This window comes from Symphalangus syndactylus, chromosome 23, assembly GCF_028878055.3.
Source record: "Symphalangus syndactylus isolate Jambi chromosome 23, NHGRI_mSymSyn1-v2.1_pri, whole genome shotgun sequence".
Taxonomy (NCBI): Eukaryota; Metazoa; Chordata; class Mammalia; order Primates; family Hylobatidae; genus Symphalangus; species Symphalangus syndactylus.
The window spans coordinates 16,937,059-16,958,159 of record NC_072445.2 but is presented as its reverse complement, the minus strand read 5'-3'; the positions used below and the strand labels follow the sequence as shown (position 1 = coordinate 16,958,159).

The following is a 21,101-nucleotide window of genomic DNA, read 5'->3' as shown; positions in this document are numbered from 1 at the left end:
GTGGCTCCCACCAAGGGGGCCTCCTCAGTTCATTTTCATCCATTTAAACTTTCACATTATACTTTGTCTAGAAAAATAACTCTGCTGCCAAACCAAGAAAGTTTGAGAGCTTCTCATTTAAACCACCTTCACCTGTGGATGCACAAACAAGTCCCCAGAGGAGAAATAAGTCTCCCAGGGCAGAGAGTTAAGTGCAGGGCCTTTTACCTGACCTATCATCCTCTCTGGGCCTCCTGGAGAAAAGAACCTTGTGCTACTGCATTCTGACCTGATCCTCCTCCCCAGCCACCCAGAGATATGTGTGGCTGCTGCAGGAACCTGGGAGGCAGCATTGCAGGAAGAGAACATCCCCCACACCCCCCGAAACACACACACACACCCACCGACCGTAGGATGTTAAATAAACAACAGCCCAGCTCTAAGCAAGGACTCTAAGACTGTGCAGCGGCATGGTGAGACGGCCGAATCCCCACCCCTGCCACAAAAATGGCTTCTGTGCCATGTTCTGCACACAGGGACTGAGTACAAGGTGACAAACGTCTGGGCCCACCACTTCCTGTGCAGCACACCCCTCCCCAGCCCATACCCACGACATAGAGGGGGGCCTCCGTGTGCTTGATGTTGCAGCTGTTGCCTGCAATGCAGGTGTAGCGGCCTGAGTCCTCAGGGGCCACATCATGGATCACCAGGGAGCCATTCTGGAAGATGTGCATCCTGTCGGGGGAGAAGCCACAGCGCTGGCCAGCTCGAAGGAAGGGGGGCTGCAGGAGAGGAGGGACGGGTGTGGGAGAGAGGTAGCCCTACCTGGGTCCCAGCTTGGTGGGGTCCAGGATGCGGTCCTTGCCTTTCCACTGAATCAATGGCTTAGGGTCCCCCTGGGCCTCGCACTGCAGCAGGGCTGTGTGGCCCTGGTACACAGTCGTACGCTCTGGCTCCACTTTGAAGGTGATAAAAACTGGAAGGAAAGAGACCAGCGAGGGGCAGGGAGGGGTGAGCCAAGGGGCTGGCAGGGTATGCGGTGCTACCCCAAAGGGCCCTCCCAGCCCCAGGACCCTGCCATGGTTGCACCTGCCACAGTGAGCTGGACATGGGCACGAATCTGACCCTGAGGCCCGTTGGAGGCAATGCAAGTGTAGTTGCCAGCGTCATCTCGAGTCACCCGGGCAAAATGCAGGGTCCCAGCGTTGTCTGTCACCCACTCTGGAAGGCTGCTCCCATCTGCAGGGGTAACAAAGGGAAATTATGGGAAGGATCAGGGTTACACAGACGGCTGGCAATGCCTTCAGTCCCTAACCTCTACTCAAAAACACACCATCACTCCTGACCACCCGTAGGCAAAGTCCAAACTCCTGAGCCAAGTGTTAGAAGCGCCCCCGTTATTTACCCCTCTTCCAATTCTTCAGTCTCACCTCTTCCTCCTACTGCCCTGTGTGACATTCCACTTCTGCCAAACTGGACTCTGTTTGGGCCCAGATTGGCCCTGTTCCTACCCCGCTGCCCGTCACTTCTCCCTCCTAGAGCCCATTCCCGCTCTTTGCGCCATCCCAGGCTGTAGATCCATTTTGAGCCTCACCTCTCCCAGAAAGTTCCCCCAGACCTGAGCAGAGGGAGCCTACTTCCTCCTCAAAATCTACAACTGTACTCTCTCACTCTAGGTGGAAATGTCAAAATTGGCCCAACCTTTTAAAAAACAATTTGGCAACTCACATCAAGGGCTATAAAAATGTTCATACCCCCTTTCGTGTGTAATTATCCCAATTCTGGGAATCTTTCCCAAAGGAAATAAACCTAAATCCAGAAAAAAACTTTTGGCTTAAAGATGTTTATTGCAGCAATGAAAAAAAAAGGCGGTGGGTGGGTGGGTGGTTAACAACCCAAATCTCCAACATTTAAGGAACAGTTAAGTAAATTACAGTGAATCCAATTGTTGAAATATTATTAGGATCATCAAAACAAATATTCATGAAGAGTGTATAAAGATGTGGGGAAATGCTTGACAATGGTAAGTAAAAAAGGATATAAAATTACACCGTTATTAAAAAAACATAAAAATAAATAATTTTTAAAAATGTTTTTAAAAACTACAGTTATCTGTATTGTCTACTTCTATAATAAGCATGTCTACAGGCATGCACCACCACGCCTGGCTAATTTTTAAATTTTTTGTAGAGACAGGGTCTCCCTATATTGCCCAGGTTGGTCTTGAACTCCTGGGCTCAAGTGATCCTCCCACCTCGGCCTCCCAAAGTGCTGGGATTACAGGCGTGAGCCACCACACTCAGCCAATCATGTAAATTTAATAACTGAAGCTATATATACAATAAAACTGCTAGGTAAAAAAAGAAAAACATATGCACAGAAAAAGAAGACATACACCCAAAGATGATAAATGGCAGGACCGTGCATTTTTTCTCCCAATTTTTTTTTTTTTTTGATGGAGTCTTGCTCTGTTGCCCAGGCTGGAGTGCAGTGGCACAATCTCGGCTCACTGCAACCTCTGCCTCCTGGGTTCAAACAATTTTCCTGCCTCAGCCTCCCGACTAGCTGGAACTACAGGTGCGTGCCACCACCCCTGGCTAATTTTTTGTATTTTTAGTAGAGACAAGGTTTCACCATGTTAGCCAGGATGGTCTCTATCTCGTGACTTCGTGATCCACCCACCTCAGCTTCCCAAAGTGCTGGGATTACAGGCGTGAGCCACCACGCCCGGCCTCTCCCAGTATTTTCTAAAGGATCCCATGTAACTTTTTTTTCGTTTTTTTTTTTTTTTTGAGTCAGAGTCTCCCTCTGTCAGCCAGACACTGGTGCAACGGCATGATCTCGGCCCACTGCAGCCTCCGCCTCCTGGGTTCAGGCGATTCTCCTGCTTCAGCCTCCTGAGTAGCTGGGATTGCAAGCATGTGCCACCACCACACCTAGCTAACTTTTGCATTTTTAGTAGAGATGGGGTTTCACCATGTTGGCCAGGCTGGTCTCAAACTCCTGGCCTCAAGTGACCCACTCATCTCAGCTTCCCAAAGTGTCAGGATTACAGGCGTGAGCCACTGTGCCCGGCCTCCATGTAATTTTTATGTTGGAAAAGATAAACTATTTTGGAAAAGGGGAAGGGAGGACTTTACAGCACTGTCTGGACCAATCCAATCACTTGTTGCCTTGAGTCGTCTTCCATGTTGTCCAAGGCTATAATCTGACCTCTTCTGTGTCTGGCTTTTTCCTTCCTAACTAAACTATACATCAGCCCGGCACTGCTTGTCTCATCTCCACATTTCCTGGCACAGTGCGGGGCACCCAGCAGCCCTCAGGTATGCATCTGATCAGTGAACTGCCCTGCCTGCCCCCACCCTATGCCAGCACCGTACCCACCTGCCCGTTCCCACTTAATAGTGGGCTTCTCTCGGCCTGTGGCTGAGCAGGGCACCGTGGCTTCCTTGTCAAACTCCATACACTGCTGTGGCTGGGGTGGTGGTGTGAACTTGAGCTTTTCTGTTTCAGCAGAGAGTGGGTGGAAAGAGGAGGAATTGGGGCCACTGGAGAGGCCACAGCCAGGCCTGCTGCTCCCTCCCCTTTCCTCTCCTGCCTAGCCAGGAAGGGTGCTCCCCCAAGACATGCCGGCTCACCCAGCACTTGGACACGGGCTTGTGCCTCGATGCTGCCAGCTGGGGTGCTGCTCACACAACGGTACCATGTCCCATCATACACCTCCACGTTGTTGATGCGCAAGGTCCCATTCTTGAAGACCTCGAACCGTGAGTCCTGCAGCACAGGTGAAAGGCCTCAGAGCCTGAACCCACACCCACCTCTCCCTGGAGGCTGCCTCCAGGGTAAGCATGCTATGGAGGTGAGCACAGCAGAGCGCAGGAGGAGGGAAAGCCCCACCCATGCGCTAGCAACACTCTTCTTTCTCACCTCCGAGATGAGCATCTGGTTTCTGTACCAGACAACTGTAGGTTTTGGTGTGGCCTGGGTCAGGCAATGCAAGTAGCCGGGTTTGCCCTCCTCCAGCTGGCTATCTTGGGGCTTCTTCAGCCAGGTGGGCACAGCTAGACAGACAGGAAGGAAACAGTGAAGGCTGCTTCACAGGTCTCCAAAACCAAAGGACTCAACTCCAAGAAATCCTGCTGCCATTCTAGGCCCTGAGTTCAGAAGCCCCATGCTACTCAGACGGCAGGAGTTTCCCTTTAAGGAAGACCCAGGTGCCAGCACCCTTTTCTTTTTTTTTCTTTTAAGACACGTTCTCACTCTGTCACCCAGGCTGGAGTACAGTGACACAATTATGGCTCACTACAGTCTCGAACTCATAGGCTCAAGTGATTTTCCCACGTCAGCCTCCCAAATAGCTGGGACCACAGGCATGTACCACAATACTTGGCTAATTTTTTTTATTTTCTGTAGTGATGGGGTCTTGCTATGTTGCCCAGGCTGCTCTCAAACTCCTGGCCTCAAGCAGTCCTCCCTCCTTGGCCTCCCAAAGTGCTAAGATGATAGGCGTGAGCCACCACACCTGGCCACCAGCACCTTTTGAACGTTATCTTAAATGTTACATTAATTTAGTTAACATTATCTTAGTTATAAGTCCCTATGGTAGGCAGGGAGTGGTGGCTCACAACTGTAATCCCAGAACTTTAGGAGGCCAAGGCGGGAGGGTTGCTGTGAGACACGGCACTCTAGCCTGGGCAACAGAATGAGACCCCCATCTCTAAAAAAACAAAAAACAAACCCCCCAAGGTATGTATTCCAACACCCACTTTACAGCTAAAAAAAACAGATGTTCAAAGAAGTAATGGTGGTCGGGCGCAGTGGCTCACACCTGTAATCCCAGCACTTTGGGAGGCCAAGGCAGGCAGATCATTTGAGGTCAGGAGTTCAAAACCAGCCTGACCAACATAGTGAAACCCCATCTCTACTAAAAATACAGAAAAATTGGCCGAGTGTGGTGACGGGCACCTGTAATCCCAGCTACTGGGGAGGCTGAGGCAGGAGAATTGCTTGAACCTGGCAGGCGGAGGTTGCAGTGAGCCGATATCGCGCCACCGCACTCCAGTCTGGGCGAAAGAGTGAGACTCCATCTCAAATAAAAAAATAAATAAATAAGAAGAAATAATGGTGATTTGCTAATACCTAATAGTGATAGAATTTAAAACTCCGGTCTGTATGACTCCGAAACCCTTGTTCTTTTTTTTTTTCTTTTTTTTTGAGACGGAGTCTCGCTCTATCCCCCAGGCTGGAGTGCGGTGGCGCCATCTCGGCTCACTGCAAGCTCCACCTCCCGGGTTCACGCCATTCTCCTGCCTCAGCCTCCCGAGTAGCTGGGACTATAGGTGTCTGCCACCACGCCCAGCTAATTTTTTGTATTTTTAGTAGAGACACGGTTTCACCGTGTTAGCCAGGATGGTCTCCGTCTCCTGACCTCGTGACCCGCCCATCTCAGCCTCCCAACGTGCTGGGATTACAGGCATGAGCCACTGCGCCCGGCCCCTTGTTCTTCTTATTACACCATAAAATGCCACGGCACAGTCCTCAGAAATCTGTTCTGTTTTAGCCATATTCACTCATCCAGTCCACAACCTTCAATACAGTATGAATGGTTGGTTCCCAAAACTACATCCTGATTCCTATAAATCCAGTTGCCTACTGGCATTTCCAACTGGATATCCAACAGGCATCTCAAACTTTATGTGTGCTAAAGAGAACACCTGACTTCCCCTAAAAACTGCTCACTCATTTCCCTATCTCAGTCAATAGAACTATCCAGTCAATTAAGAAAGCCAAAAAGCTAGCCTTATCTTCTCTCTATACCCCACCCCCATCACACTCATTCTCCACAAACCCTATCTACTGGGGCTCCTAAATATATCCTGAATGTGACCACCTCTCACCTCCACCACTACTGCCTCTGTTCAAGTTCCTTCAGCATCTCCCCTAGACTATTACAGTCATCTACTAATGGGTCTCCTTGTTTATACCTAACATTCTAGTCTCAAAACAGCCAGAGTGATCTTCTGAAAAATCAGTCTTCCACTCAAAACTCTGCAAGGCCTTTCCATCCAATGTGGTGTGGTAGGCTGCTTGCAATGATAGTTATAAACAATCCTCCCATCCCTTTCATCTCTTTGCAATGTGATGTTGACACTTTCCCATCAAGAGGTGGAGTTTATTTCTTTTTGTATGTGTGAGACAGAGTCTCACCCTGTTACCCAGGCTGGAGTGCAGTCACGCCACTATGGCTTACTGCAGCCTTAGCCTCTCCAGCTCAAGCAACCCTCTCACCTCAGCCTCCCAAGTGGCTAGGACAACAGGCGCGTACCACCACGCCCAGCTAATTTTTTTTTATTTTTAGTAGAGATGGAGTCTGGCTATGTGGCCCACGCTGGACTCAAACTCCTAGGCCCAAGCAGTCCTCCCACCTTGGCCTCCTAAAATACTGGGATTGCAGCGTGAGCCACTGCACTGGGTCACAGTGTATTTTTCTAGTCCCTGCAATCTGGGTGTCCTGTGACTTCCCTTGCCCAACAGAACACAGTGGTAGTAGTGCAGCTTCCACTTTTGTCCTCTCGGAACCAGCCGCCAGGTGAGGAAGCCTGGGCTAGCCTACTGGAGATGCCATGTGGAGGAGAACTAAGGCACCCTGGTCAATAGCCCCAGTCAACTGCCAGACAGGTGAGTGTGGCCGCCAGGGACCAGGCCAGCTCACCCATCAGCTGACTGCAAACATGTGTACACCCAGCCAATAGCACACCAGGTGGACAAGCGGGCCCACCTGAACCTGTCCACAGAATCTTAAGCATGTCAATGGCTGTTGTTTGTTATTTCAAGTCACTACAGTTTTGGTGTTTTTTTTTTTTTTTTTTGAGACGGAGTCTTGCTCTGTCACCCAGGCTGGAGTGCAATGGCGTGATCTTGGCTCACGGCAACCTCCACCTCCTGGGTTCAAGCGATTCTCCTGCCCCAGCCTCCCAAATAGCTAGGATTACAGATGCGTGCCACCACGCCCGGCTAATTTTTGTATTTTTAGTAGAGACAGGGTTTCACCATGTTGGTCAGGTTGATCTTGAACTCCTCACCTCGTGATCCACCCACCTCGGCTCCCAAAGTGCTGGGATTACAAGCGTGAGCCACCATGCCCAGCTAACTTTTTAAATTTCTGTAGACACAAGGTCTCACTATTTTGTCCAGCCTGGTCTCAAACTCCTGGGCTCAAGATATCTTCCCATCTCAGCCTCCCAAAGCACTGGGATTATAGGTGTGAACCACCGCGCCTGGTCTGCGTTTTAAAAAGTATCTCTAATGAGGCCGGGCATGGCAGCTCACACCCATAATCCCAGCACTTTAGGAGGCTGAGGCAGGTGGATCACTTGAGGTCAAGAGTTTGAGACCAGCCTGGCCAACATGGTAAAACATCACCTCTAATAAAAATACAAAAATTAGCCAGGTGTGGTGGCACACACCTTTAAACCCAGCTACTTGGGAGGCTGAGGCACGAGAATCGCTTGAACCTGGGAGGCGTAGGTTGCAGTGAGCCAAGATCACGCCACTACACTCCAGCCTGGGTGACAGAGCGAGACTCCGTCTCAAATAAAAAAGAAAAAAAAAAAAAAGAAAAAGTATCCCAAATGAAAGCAGGTGATTCTCAGACCTCAACTGGAAGAAGGCTTGACTGTGCATCTTGCCTTTGCACCTGCACTGTGAGTGTCCTGAGCACCCGTTACAAGTGTGCTGTGATTCCTACCCAAATCACGGCCTGAGCATAGGTGCATGTCTTCTAAATTTCAGTATCCTAATGGGAATATTAGCATCACAACTTCACATTTACAAAGCCACTTTCATATTCAAATCTTTTTGCAAAGTTACCCACTCGGAAAGATAATAGTAACATAAAGGTAAGTGGAAGAAGCAGATTGCAAAATAGTTTGTATGTATGTGTGTCTCTGTGTGCATATTATAATTTTTATTGTGTATCCTTTTAAACTACCACAAAAGGTTTAGAACAAGGCATGGTATAAAGAAATAAGTAAACAAATAAATCCCTATGCCCGTAGTGAGAACATAAGGTTTGTTTTGTTTTGTTTTGAGATGGAGTCTCACTCTGTCGCCCGGGCTGGAGTGCAATGGTGCGATCTCGGCTCATTGCAACCTCTGCCTCCTGGGTTCAAGCAATTCTCCCCCCTCAGCCTCCTGAGTAGCTGGGATTACAGGTGTGCCCCACCACGCCCAGCTAATTTTTGTACTTTTAGTAGAGACGGGGTTTCACCATGTTGGTCAGGCTGGTCTCAAACTCCTGACCTTGTGATCCGCCCGGCTTGGCCTCCCAAAGTGCTGAGATTATAGGCATGAGCCACCGCGCCCGGCCTGATATAAAGGGTTTATCATGTGTACTTTCAGTCATATTTCTTGCTTTTCTCCCTCTCTTTTTTTCGTAAGTAATATGTTTAGTAAAGAAATTTGGAAAGCATAACAAACTAAAACAAATTAAAAATCACCTATAATTTTGTCCACTATTACCTCCCAAAAAAGAAAAAAAGAAAAATCATTTTCATCTACTTCACTTGACCTTTCCAACCACCTTGTGGGGTAGGTAGTAGATTACTGGCTCCATTTTATGGATGAGGAGACCGAACCCCAGTAAGGTGGGTGATTTGCTACCATTGTCACTCTGCATTGGGAGCACAGTGGGACCCAGGTCTCTAGACTCCTAGTCTATTGCTCTTTCCTCTGTACCCAGAGGACCATTTTCCTGTAAGGGCTGTCACTATTTCCTCTGGAGCACCCACCCTAACCCCTGTGCCTGGCTCTCTACTGTCTACACCGACACCCAGTAGTGAACTGATTCCCAAGCCTGCAGGGCCCAGAACTGAGAGGGCCTCAGGTGAGTACCAGGGAAGCCTCTGTCCATCACACCCAGGCCTGTGTTCCCCTCCACCTCTCCTTGACCTTCAGGGCAAAGGTGCTCACTGGCCACAGTGATGTTGACATCCTGTCTCCGCTGACCAGCCAGGTTGGCCGCGTGGCAGGTGTAGACACCAGCATCACTTTCAGCAATACTGGCCAACACCAGCTCGTGGTCCTTCTGGTAGACCCTGCCGTGGCTGGGCAGCCGGACTCCCGCGTGCTCCCACCACACACTGGGCTCTGGCAGACCCTTGGGGGGAAGGCAGGTCACACGCTCCTCGCTGCCAGCTGTAAACACCCGTGGCTCAAATAGCGGCATGTCTTCAATCTCTGCAAGGACATAAGTGGGAGGAACGGCCCAATTATTGTGGGTCTCAGGGTACACGATGTTCTCCCACAGCAAGCCTAGGCCCTTTCCCAGCACAAACCCTCCCCTGCAGCCCTCTGCATCTCCTCTTCCTACTTCCAGCATCCTCTTCTTCCCCTGCCCTCCAAGCTGCTGAGTAAAAACAGGAGCCTAAATCTCTATGTGCCAAAAATGTTAAAGGCAGCCCCCACATCAGCACCCCAGAGCCAGAGACTCACCTGCTAGGTGAAGTGTGGCCTCCAGGATGACGGGTGGGCCCCTCTGCCCCTGGCCGATGCAGCGGTAGACCCCTGCATTGCGTGGCCGGACCTGGGTCAGCAGCAGAGACCCGTTGGCAAACACTGTGGCTCTGCGGAGGTGTGGGGGGCTGCAGAGGGGAGAGTGCAATTTGGAGAAAGTGGCCGATAGGCCTACTTCTGGAAAGGAATGCAAGGGAACCCCTTTCCTGCAAAAGTCGGAAATGTAGTAAGGAATCGACCAGGAACAGGGCAGAGAGAAGGAAGCTGACACTCCACACTGGTGTGTGTGCCTGCATACACTTGCTCAGGTGCACGTGCAGGTGTGTGTTCCAACTACAAGAGATCAGCTCGGGAAGCGATGAGGCAAATGGCAATGCAGGTAAGAGACAGAGTGATATGGTGTGGCTGGGTCCTCACTCAAATCTCATCTTAAATTGTAGCTCCCATAATTCCCACATGTTGTGGGAGGGACCCAGTGGGATGTAACTGAATCACGGGGGCAAGTCTTTCCCGTGCTATTCTCATGATAGTGAACAAGTCTCACGAGATCTGATGGTTTTAAAAAGAGGCATTCCCCTGCACAAGCTCTCTCTCCTTTGCCTGCTGCCATCCATGTAAGACGTGACTTGGTCTTCCTTGCCTTCTGCCATGATTGTGAGGCTTGCCCAGCCATGTGGAACTGTAAGTCCAATTAAACCTCTTTCTTTTGTAAACTGCCCAGTCTCGGGTATGTCTTTATCAGCAGCATTAAAATGGACTAATACACAGAATAACCACCATGTGCAACTGTCAAGACAGGGGAGCCACCTTCCCACAGGGCCACGTTGATAGGGCACCCAGCTCCAGGGTCAGATACCCCTCAGCCATACCAGGCAGGCTACTGATGATGTCCTCAGGGCTGAAGCCAAGTGGCATCCAAGCCCCTAGCCTAGGAAGCCACACCCTCAAGGACCATGGTCATGCCTGACACTGCAAAGGTGTTCTATGCTCTCCTAGCGTCCAGGCAAGAACAGAAGTCCCTGCAGTAGGGCTGGAACCTTCTAGAGGTGTTTGCTTCCTCTAAAAAGTGCGTGTTTGTGTGTGTGTGTATGTATGTGTGTGTGTGTATGTGTGTGTGTGTGATGTCTTTGCCACACTGGATCATGCTATCTAGACTGTGACCACCTGACTACCTAGGTCTCTTCTGTCTCTCTCATCCCTGGGGTCTCTACCCTTCCATCACCAGAAGACCCATGTGGGTGGTGGGGAGAGAGAAGTGGAACCATCACTAGCTCAGAGTGCCTTTGTGCAAACTGGAAAAGGACTCTTCCCAGAGGCTCTTCCCTGTGTCAGACTCATCTTGTAAAAGCAAAACATTCAACTGTGTCTGTTGGAAATTTGAAATAATACATGTACAAATCTGTGATGTCTGTGATACGAATCGCACCCCCTTCTAGAGAATGCATGTGTGTGGTACATGGTACTGGAATGCTCCCAGCCAGATGCCTTACCGACTGCGGTTAGTGATGGGAGTCTCATCCTCAAAGAGCCACTGCAGGCTCGGGGGTGGCTGGGCTGAGAACTGGCAATGGAACATGGCCTCCTCATTCCTCGCTACTACCACGTCCTGCGGTGCCAGCACTACCCTGGCAAAGCTTTCATCTGGAGAGGGAAAGATGGGGGAGCAGGCAGCCTGGGTGATGAGGCCCTCCTGTCCTCACCTGATCCCTTCCGCCCCCACCCCAGGCTCACCAGCAATGCTCAAGGTGAAGTTCTGGCTGCTGCAGGCCTGGCCAAAAGCATTGTGGGCGCAGCAGGAATACAGCCCACTATGCTCAGGATCAGCTGGCCGGAGCGTCAGGTTCCGCTCCTTGCTGCTGACTGTGTGGTTGCTCTGACCATCAGAAAGGGGGGTCCCATCTCGGAACCATTGGTAGGTGGGCCTGCAGGGCAGACACAGTCAGCAGTGGCGGGGAGGGGTACTCAGTGGCCAGTGGAGAGGATACAGAATCAGAGGGTCAGGGCTAGACCTTTCAGTTTATGCATGGAGAAACGGGGCCTGGGGAAGGGAAGGGACTTGCATAAGGGCACACAGTAATTCTGATTCAGGGTCAGAATCAAGTTGATATTAGATCTCCCAGCTCTACACACAATGCGGCTCACTCTTCAGGCCACCAGGGGCCGGCATAGGGCAACATCTGGGGGGGGGGGCAGGGTGAAGAGCACTGTGGTGGTGGAACGAGTGGTCACAGAATGGAGCGAGGTTCACATCTGCATAGAGTCCAAGATTTGGGGAGACATCCCTGTCCGGAATAACCCTCTCCATCCCCACCTCCTTGACTCCTTACCGAGGGTGCCCATCAATGTGACAACGAAGTGTGACCTGGGTCTGTGGCTGGATCTCAGCTTCTGAGGCTGGATGCTTCAGGACCACAGGACCTGCCTCAATCCCTGTAGCAAAGGCCACGGTTGCAGTGAGGGGCAGGGCAAGGCAAAGGCGGGAAGGCAGAGGGCAAGGAGGACAAGCAGGAAGTCGTGGAAGCTCAAGGCTCTGTGCCAACAGACACAAGGAAGCCCTGGAGGCTGAGGCTGGGGCTACAGGTACCAGATACTAAGTGCCTGCCTGGTCCCTGGCAGGTCAAATCTGACACCTGGCCAAGGGCTCGGCCGCCCTTTCCATTTGCACAAGCATGCAGCAGATAAATGGGTCCCAGACTTGAAGGAACAAATTTTGGAAAAAATAATAACTTTTAATTTCCTCTTATCCACATGAGCAAAAAGAGCTGATGATAAATGCATTCTGCCTGCCCCGTTTAACTGGAAATGGGAGAAGCTGAGGTAAGGGAGGGATCCCCCAGGCCTCAGTCATTGAGGGTCTGACAGGGGGACTGGGCACAGCCCCCCTGGCTCTCACATTTGATGTTGAAGGAAGCGTTGGCACTGCGGGCTTCTTCTCCAGTGACATCATCCCGAGCCACACACTGGAAGGTGCCAGAGTCCTGCAGCCGGTCCACAGCTGCAAAGCTCAGGCTGCTGCCCTGGGCGAAACGCCGCTCCGTGTCCTGGACAGGGGCCCCATCAAGCAGCCAGTACACATGTACCGGGCCCGGAGCCTCAACCTCACAGCGAAGCAGCGCCCGGCGCCCCTGCAGTGCATCCTGGGAGGACGGCTGCTTGATGAAGATGATGGCTGCCTGGGTACCTATAGATGCAAACAGGGGAGAGGCAGGGTCAGGGGGAGCTGCAGCCTCTGTCCTAACACAGGCCACCCTGTGCACAGGAGGAAAGGGGCTGTGTACACAGGAGGCGTCCAATAAGTGCAGGTGTGAAGGATCATGATGCCACAATTACAAGAGTCCCCTGAAAAACTTTGTTCTTTTTTCGCTCTTGTCACCCAGGTTGGAATGTGGTGGTGTGATCTCAGCTCACTGCAACCTCCGCCTCCTGGGTTCAAGCGATTCTTCTGCCTCAGCCTGTCGAGTAGCTGGGATTATAGGCATGTGCCACTACACCCAGCTAATTTTTGTATTTTTAGTAGAGACAGGGTTTTGCCATGTTGGCCAGGCTGGTCTCGAACCCCTGACCTCAGGTGATCTGCCAGCCTCGGCCTCCCAAAGTGCTAGGATTACAGGCGTGAGCCACCACATCCGGCCCCCTGAAGAGCTTTTCAACTGTGCTGAGCGCTCTGTAGGATACAAAGACACAGTAGCCTCTCCTCAAGAGGTCTGAAGACTAGAGGGGCACACAGAACACAGTTAGTCACATAAATGCCAAATGAATGGGGTGGGCAGGCAGTAGTGACTCGAGCACGAAGGAAGAAGGGATCCCTGAGGGCTGGCTGCACAGGGAGGCTTCCTAGCAAAAGAGAGCCTGGGCCTGCAGGGTCGGATCACAGGAGGTTTTGATGCCAGGCTGAGGAGCCGGGGACATTGCAGGCCACCTTCCCCCAATACAGACTCAGAAGTTTAGTAAAGTTAAATCATGACCCAAACAGCACCCTGGAAAGATGGCTTCACTCACACCCCTCGACAGTGCCAGCATCAGAGGTGGCCACAGATGGGATGCTTTGAATCTCATCCGCAAATGCTCTGCAGCCCAATGTTTCTCAGACACTTCTTTGAAAAAACCCACCCCATCACTGGAGAAGCCAAGATTCTCTAGAAACCTGGGCTATTGCCAAAAACAAGCCAAGGCCATTCCCATGTCCTGTTTTTTTTTTTTTGTTTTTGAGACAGAGTCTTGCTCTGTTGCCCAGGCTGGAGTGCAGTGGCACGATCTTGGCTCACTGCAAGCTCCGCCTCCCGGGTTCACGCCATTCTCCTGCCTCAGCCTCCCGAGTGGCTGGGACTACAGGCGCCCGCCACCACGCCCGGCTAATTTTTTGTATTTTTAGTTCAGATGGGGTTTCACCATGTTAGCCAGGATGGTCTCGATCTCCTGACCTCGTGATCTGCCCGCCTCAGCCTCCCAAAGTGCTGGGATTACAGGCGTGAGCCACCGCACCCGGCCCCATGTCCTGTTCTTTATCCCTGAAAATCCATCTGTGGCCAAGGTCAGCTTCTCTGTGTTAAGAGGTGAGCCATGTGGTTCCAGAGTTCCACTTGAAGTCATTCCCCTTCCTGCACCATTATAGTTCAGCTCTGGCCACAGGGTCCCTGCAACCAAAGGTGGAACCGCAGTCAGTGGGAACAAAGGAAAGAGGAAGAAGCCTACACTGTATGGCAGATGGGTTTAGGGAGGCGGAGGGCAGAGCCGGGCAGGTGGGTGGCATGGTTACGGCAGCGGCAGGAGCCACACACTGGGCTTTGTTCCTAGCCCGCGTGGGCGCCTTGCAGAGGCCTGGAGCCACTGGGCCTTGAACACAGAAGAGGACTCCCCGATCCCCCCGCCCCCAGAAGAAGAAATGGGCCACCTGGAACTGCTACACGAAGCAGCAGGCTCTGCCTTGAGCCAAACTGGCTGGGCAAGGGCGGAAAGGTACTAACGGGGTCTTTTCCATCCCTTCCCAAACCACTGGAAACTAATCTTGGCCTACAGAGCCCCTTCCAAGTCCCTGGAGGTGGGGTCCTATTCTTTACGGCATGAGAATCAGTCTCCTCATAAAGTCAGTGTCAAGACAATTCCAGGATCCCCCAGGCTGGGTCCAGATGAGGGGCTGCCCTTGGTGTTGGTCCATCTCCCAACATGCTCATAGGTGCCAGCCCACATCTCCTGACACAAAACCCAGTCATGGAGCTGGAAGCAGCTCCAAGCAGCCCATTACTTCTCAGCGTGGCACTGATGGTTCTCTGGTGAGCTATCCCACCTGCTGTGCAAGTTAACAAATCTGCCCTCCCGGCATTGTGACAATTCAAACACACCCCTGCACATTTCCAAATGATCCACAGGAATAGGGCTCTGTTCCTGCTCGGCACCGTGGTACAGATGGGTAAACCCCGGTCCAGGCACAAGAAGGAATCTGCCCAAGATCAAATAGCTCACATGTGGCAGAGCCAGGACTATGACCCAAAGAAACCAACTCTCTGCTCTTCCCATCCCCGCCCAGGGACTCAGAAACAACCCTCGAAGCATCTGATCCTACAATGAGGAGTCACATTCCCCACTGGCAGGTAGTGAAGTGGATACACCTCTTGAAGACAATGTCAGGCACACAAAGGCACCCAGTAAGCACTACCTGAACCGAAGTGACCTCTGAGGAAGCGTGGGGCAAGAACTGGTGCACGGGGTACTTCTGGAGCACCTCTCATGATGCAGATGGGCAGAATCAGACTGAGTCCCCAGTGGGCCTCTGCAAATGTGACTCGCCAAAATCCTAGGACCTTTCTTTTTTTTTTTGAGACGGAGTCTTACTTACTCTGCCACCCACGCTGGAGTGCAGTGGTGCAATCTTGGATCACTGCAACCTCCACCTCTCGGATTTAAGTGATTCTCATGCCTTAGCCTCCCGAGTAGCTGGGATTACAGGTACGCACCACCACGCCTGGCTAATTTTTGTATTTTTTGTGGAGACAGGGTTTCACCATGTTGGCCAGGCTAGTCTCGAGCTCCTGACCTCAAGTGATCCACCCCCCCTCGGCCTCTTAAAGTGCTGGGATTACAGACGTGAGCCACGGCGCCCTGCCCAAAATCCTAGGATCTTTGACCCAGAACTCCAGGAGGCTTGTCAAAGACCAAAGAGAGAAGATCACCTGCCTTCGAAGTGTGGACAAGTCCCCACTTCCCCGCTCAGCTTCTGCAGACATGGTGGGGAGCCAGGAGTCTCACCTACACGGAGGAGCAGTTAATGGGCTGGAATGAGACAGGCTGGGCTCAGATCCTGACCTGTTACACTCAGTGTGTCTGACCTTGGACAACTAACACAGACTGTGTCTCAGCTTCCTCTGCCTCTCTCACAAGGCTGTCATGAGTTGTAAACCTGGAAACATACATGAAGTGCCTTGCAAAGGGTTCACCTTCAGTAAACGGCAGCTACTGTTAATATTGTCATGATCACCCTTCCTGCTCAAGGACTCAACTTCTAAGAATATTAGAAAGCTCTCCACTTGCCAAGTGCCAGGACCACTCCCAGACCCTGGACAGGGGAGGAGCCGCCACAGCAGAGAAGTCTGAAGGGAATAAGCAGGTGGTGGGTGGGATAGAGGGGAAGGGGCCCCGAGCTTGCAGTAACCACAGACCACCTGCCACAGAAACCCAAGCTGGGAGAAGAGACAGCATGACTCAGAGAGACCCCAGCTCAGCCTCGGCCACCCCAGCTCAGCCTCCAGCACCCACTCCTGGGGCTGGGACTGGGCTGCTCCATAGCTGTGGTGAGAGATGATGCATTCCCAGACTGCCACTCAGAGCCCCCTGCGCCCCAACGACTGGGCCTGGGAAACATCAAAGCTGGCCCCGAGGGGGCCTCTGTCCTGACGTCAGCTCACAGCAGGTCTTGGTTAGTGCTTGGCTGGGACAGACTTTAGATGTTTCTTTTTTCTTTTTCTTTTTCTTTTTTTTTTTGAGACAGTTTTCGTTCTTGTTGCCCAGGCTGGAATGCAATGGCACAATCTCAGCTCACGGCAACCTCCACTTCCCGGGATCAAGTGATTCTCCTGCCTCAGCCTCCCGACTAGCTGGGATTACTGGCATGAGCTACCACGCCCAGCTAATTTTGTATTTTTAGTAGAGACTGAGTTTCTCCATGTTGGTCAGGCTGGTCTCTAACTCCCGACCTCAGGTGATCCGCCCGCCTTGGCCTCCCAAAGTGCTGGGATTACAGGCGTGAGCCACCCCACCCAGCAGATGTTTCAAAAGGCAGAGAATGCAGCTCCCAGGCCTGCTCCAAGCCCCCAGCCCCTGCTATATGCACCTCAACCATGAGGCTCCTTATTCAGGTTGGCCCAGTGCTGTGGCATCCATGTTTGCTCAGAAGACAGTCTGTGGTGTGCCCAGCCTGGCCATCTGCCCAGCTTGCGGAGGGGGACGTTGGCCTGTTGTTTGTTGTTGGGCTATTTTTGAGATAGGGTCTCACTCTGTTGGCCAGGCTGGAGTACAGTGGTGCCATCACAGCTCACTGCAGCCTTGACCTCCAGGGCTCAAGTGATCCTCCCACTTCGGCCTCCCAGGTAGCTGGGACCTCAAGCATGCGCCACCATGCCCAGCTAGTTTTTTGTAGAGAAAGGGTTTTGCCATGTTGCCCAGGCTGGTCTTGAACTCCTTAGCTCAAGCGATCCTCCCACCTCGGCTTCCAAAGTGCTGGGATTATAGTCAAAGCCACTGGCTTTGGTCCACTGTTTTGTTTTGGGGAAGCAGACAAAGGAGCCCTGGCAGAAAGGTCAGACTCCAAGAAAGGAGCTGGGAAGTAAGGGACTCTACTTTTGCTTTGTCAGAAGCTTTGCTGATATCAAGAAATGGAGGACAGCAATGACAGAGAAGAAGGCAGGCGGTTTGGGTTTGAGGTGGTACCTGCCTCAAGGTGGTACGTAGTCACCAGCACATTCCTGTCCCCTCCCCCTGACTTGAGTATGCCCCCAGGACTGTGGTCTGGGAAAAGTCCTGGGCTTCCCAACGCTGCCTCCTCTTTCGCCACCTCCTCTTTCGCCACTGGGCCATGCCATGCAACCCCCTCCACCGCACACAAGCCCCCATGGAGATGCAGGCCACGTGACCCCGGAGGCAGCCAGCTCCATGTGCAGCTTTGCTGCTGCCAAACAGCCCTGCCTCTGCTGCTCCCTAGTGACGCTACCTTAGTGTGACCTCTGCACCCTTCTTCTTTGCCGTGAAATGGGGACAGCGGCCCCACCACCCCGCCTGAGTAAGGGCTAACGGATTCACATTCACAAAACCCACACACAGCACAAAACGCAGAGGGTGCTGCTTCCCTGGTATGAGCCTGCTGCACCGGGCTCAGAAGGCAAGAAGCCCTCAGCAACAACAGGCAGACAGGGCCATCTGCCCACACCAGGCGCCGACCCCAACAAAGCTGGAGCTGCAAACACCCAATAAGGACATTTTCCAAGCCATTTCCTTGGCTCCCTAACAGCCATCTATATGCAGACACTCACTCTGCCTGCGTCTCCCATGCCTGCCCTCCACCCCCACCCCCGCCAGCATCTGGTCTGGTGCCCACCCTCCGTGTTGCTCTCAGCTCAGGCCCAGCCGGCCCATGTGTGTATATGTGTGTGTGTGTATACACACACATATGTGTAAACACAAGTGTTACAGAGAGCAGGGAGCAGCAGGAAGTTTTTCCTAAGCACTCCCACTCTAAGTAATTTTGGCTGCTTCAATCCAAGGATCCATCTGGGCCACTCAACTACCCATCTTTCAGGAGCTAGAACTCCTGGTTTAGGAAAAACACCCCCAGGACCTATACAGGCCCCAGAATCTGCCACATATCACTGTTTGATTCTATCAATCAACTTCTCTCTCTCATTAAAGAAAATGCCATCCGGCCAGGCGCAGTGACTCACGCCTGTAATCCCAGCACTTTGGGAAGCCAAGGCAGGTGGATCACAAGATTAGGAGTTTGAGACCAGCTTGGCCAACATGGTGAAAGAAAACGTCATCCTTCAGATGTCTCAGTACCAGGCTGAGACAGAAAGACCCTGGTTGAGTGGGGAGCTTGATGCTACCAGCCCAGAAGTCCTCCAGGAGTGTGCTCCACAAAGGGACAGGGATTTTGCATGGTGGAGTGTGACTGTGTGAATAATTGCAGGATCTCCCACACCCAAAGTCAATCAGCTACACATATGTCTGACTCTTCCACACTAGCACCACACTTAAGACTCAGTCCTTTGGCCAGGTGCAGTGGCTCACGCCTGTAATCCCAACACTTTGAGAGGCCAAGACAGGTGGGCCACCCAAGGTCAGGAGTTCGAGACCAGCCTGGCCAACATGGTGAAACCCCAAATCTACTAAAAATACAAAAATTAGCTGGGCATGGTGGCGCGTGCCTGTAATCCCAGCTACTGGGGAGGCCGAGGCAGGAGAATCGCTTGAACCAGGGAGACAGAGGTTGCAGTGAGCCGAGATCACGCCACTGCACTCCAGCCTGGGTGACAGAGCGAGACTCCATCTCAAAAAATAAAAATAAAAAAAAAGACTCAGTCCCTGGCTCCACAGCCCGGGTCCCTGTAGGGAATATCCTGAATGCATGCCAGATGGCCCCTAGAGTCCAGGCCAAGGTGGGTGGCTCCTGTAGGGCATACATAGACCCCCAAGGGAGAAGTTTGCCAGCTTCCCAGTGTAGGGAGACAGCGCCAGGCCACAGGCCAGGAGAAGCAGCCCTCAACCTGAGAAGCATAAATGTTCCAGGGGAGGAGCAGCCCCGGGATTTCCTGACCCACAGAAGACAAACTTCCTCTCAAGTCCCCACCACTTAGAAACTCTGAAGGCCAAGCCAGAGGGCCCAGGGTGCCTCCCCAACCCTTGAATAGCCTACCTAATCCTCCACCAGGGCCCAGTGCACTGTACTGCAGACCTCATACCTTAAAGATCTGACTGATACTCTGGACTGCTCTTGAGCCACCCCAAAGGTGTGTGGCCCAGAGACATTTTTTTTTTCTTTTTGAAATAGGGTCTCATTCTGTCGCCCCACACTGAAGTGCAGTGGTGCACTGCAGCCTCAACCTCCGAGGCCCAAGCAATTCTCCCACCTCAGCCTCCTGAGTAGCTGGGGCCACAGGCATGTGCCTCCATGCCCAGCTAATTTTCAAATTGTTTTTGTAGAATTGGGGTCCCCCTAGGTTACCCAGGCTGGTACTGAACTCCTGGGCTGAAGTGATCCTCCTGCCTCAGCCTCCCAAAGTGCTAGGATTACAGGCATGAGCCACCACGCCTGGCCACATTTGTAATGTTTTGAAGAACAGTCTCAATCACTACAGGAATAACTCATCTGAGTGAACAGTAAGTCCAGTCTTCTCCCTTTCACCCAGGTTGGCAGAAACACAAAATGCTGTAGGGATATTTGTGACTCTGAGGATTTAGAATGTCTCCCCCGACTACCACCAGTACACTGTATGTGGTTTCAGTGTAAGCAACCCAGACTGTCTGATGGTGAGCCCAGAGCATAAGCGTTCAGAGGTCACTGAAGATGGACAAGCTGACTCCAAGACCCAGTGAGCTGCAGAGCACAAAATTCTGCTCCCCTTCTGTCTTCCCATGGTCTACAAAAGGTCCCAGGTTCACCAACAGGAGCCCTCCAAAATCCATCCCAGCCCTTGCCCTAAGCAGGGCAACGGGGAGCAGAGCCAGGGACCCTGCTGAGTTGTCCTATCCTGGGACTTAATATCAGTATCTGGAGAGGTTCCCACATCCAGATTAGAGAAACAGAACAGGATCACCAAGGACTGGGGCAGAAACAATTTAGCAGGCTGGCTCTTACATCTCGGGTGAAAACCGAAAGTCAGACTTGCCTGTCACACTCCCAGGAGGCCCTGGAGGGGGCAGATTAACCTCTAACGGCAGGAGTAAGGCCTTGGGTCCAGCATCGCATGGTATCCAAGCATGGCGAGACAAGAATGCCAGCCAGCTGAGTCAGGCACAGCGCCTGTAATCCCAGCAACTTGGGAGGATGAGGCAAGAGGATCCCTTGAGGCCAGGAGTTCCGCCTGAGCAACATAGTGAAAAAAAAAAAAAAACAAAAAAAAAAACCAGAAATGTGGCACATGACATAAGGTGCTCCCCAGCTAGGGGTCACCATCAGCCCCTGGACCCCGCCCATCTTCTTCTTGGGCTGGAAGGGTTGTAACCAGTACACGCCTCTTGCCCTTAGTGACCCTTAAATGGCTGTAGAGTCTCTTAGGAAGTAGCAATGAATGAAAAACACAGCTGGAGTGAGGTGGTGTGATGAGATGGACGGAACATAAATTAGGGAAACCTGGGTTCTGGTTTGATACAGTCACTAATGAGGGTGACCCTGGCCAATCGCCACCTCCTCCCAGGCAGTCCTATCTGTAAAATGACAGAAATGACAGCATGCAACTGAACAGTCACCAAGACCTAACATTGGACTGGCTGCAATGAATCACAGAGGTAGTTACAGAAACGGGGCCCCATTCCCCAGAATCTCCCCCACTCACCATCCGCACAGCCAATCCTCGAGCCCACTTAGTAAATGCAGCACCAGGCCTGGGAGGGATTAAGAGTGACCT

The 21,101-nt window shown here is 52.1% G+C and overlaps 1 protein-coding gene across 5 annotated transcripts in view; it reads right to left on the bottom strand.

Annotated features, from left to right (window-relative positions):
- Positions 1-21,101, bottom strand: part of PTK7 (protein tyrosine kinase 7 (inactive)) — an 87,495-nt gene that overhangs the window by 19,459 nt on the left and 46,935 nt on the right. For 2 of the 5 annotated variants that reach the window (XM_055263137.2, XM_055263136.2), the window contains exons 2-13: positions 12,386-12,673; positions 11,820-11,922; positions 11,224-11,414; positions 10,983-11,133; positions 9,472-9,620; positions 8,950-9,216; positions 3,907-4,040; positions 3,618-3,753; positions 3,364-3,483; positions 1,069-1,218; positions 805-955; positions 587-714 (exon numbers count right to left, since the gene is read on the bottom strand). In XM_055263137.2, the coding sequence (XP_055119112.2) occupies positions 587-714; positions 805-955; positions 1,069-1,218; positions 3,364-3,483; positions 3,618-3,753; positions 3,907-4,040; positions 8,950-9,216; positions 9,472-9,620; positions 10,983-11,133; positions 11,224-11,414; positions 11,820-11,922; positions 12,386-12,673 (1,968 nt within the window). The remainder of the gene's footprint in view (positions 1-586; positions 715-804; positions 956-1,068; positions 1,219-3,363; positions 3,484-3,617; positions 3,754-3,906; positions 4,041-8,949; positions 9,217-9,471; positions 9,621-10,982; positions 11,134-11,223; positions 11,415-11,819; positions 11,923-12,385; positions 12,674-21,101) is intronic. The other 3 variants (XM_055263139.2, XM_055263138.2, XM_055263140.2) reach the window with 3 other exon arrangements.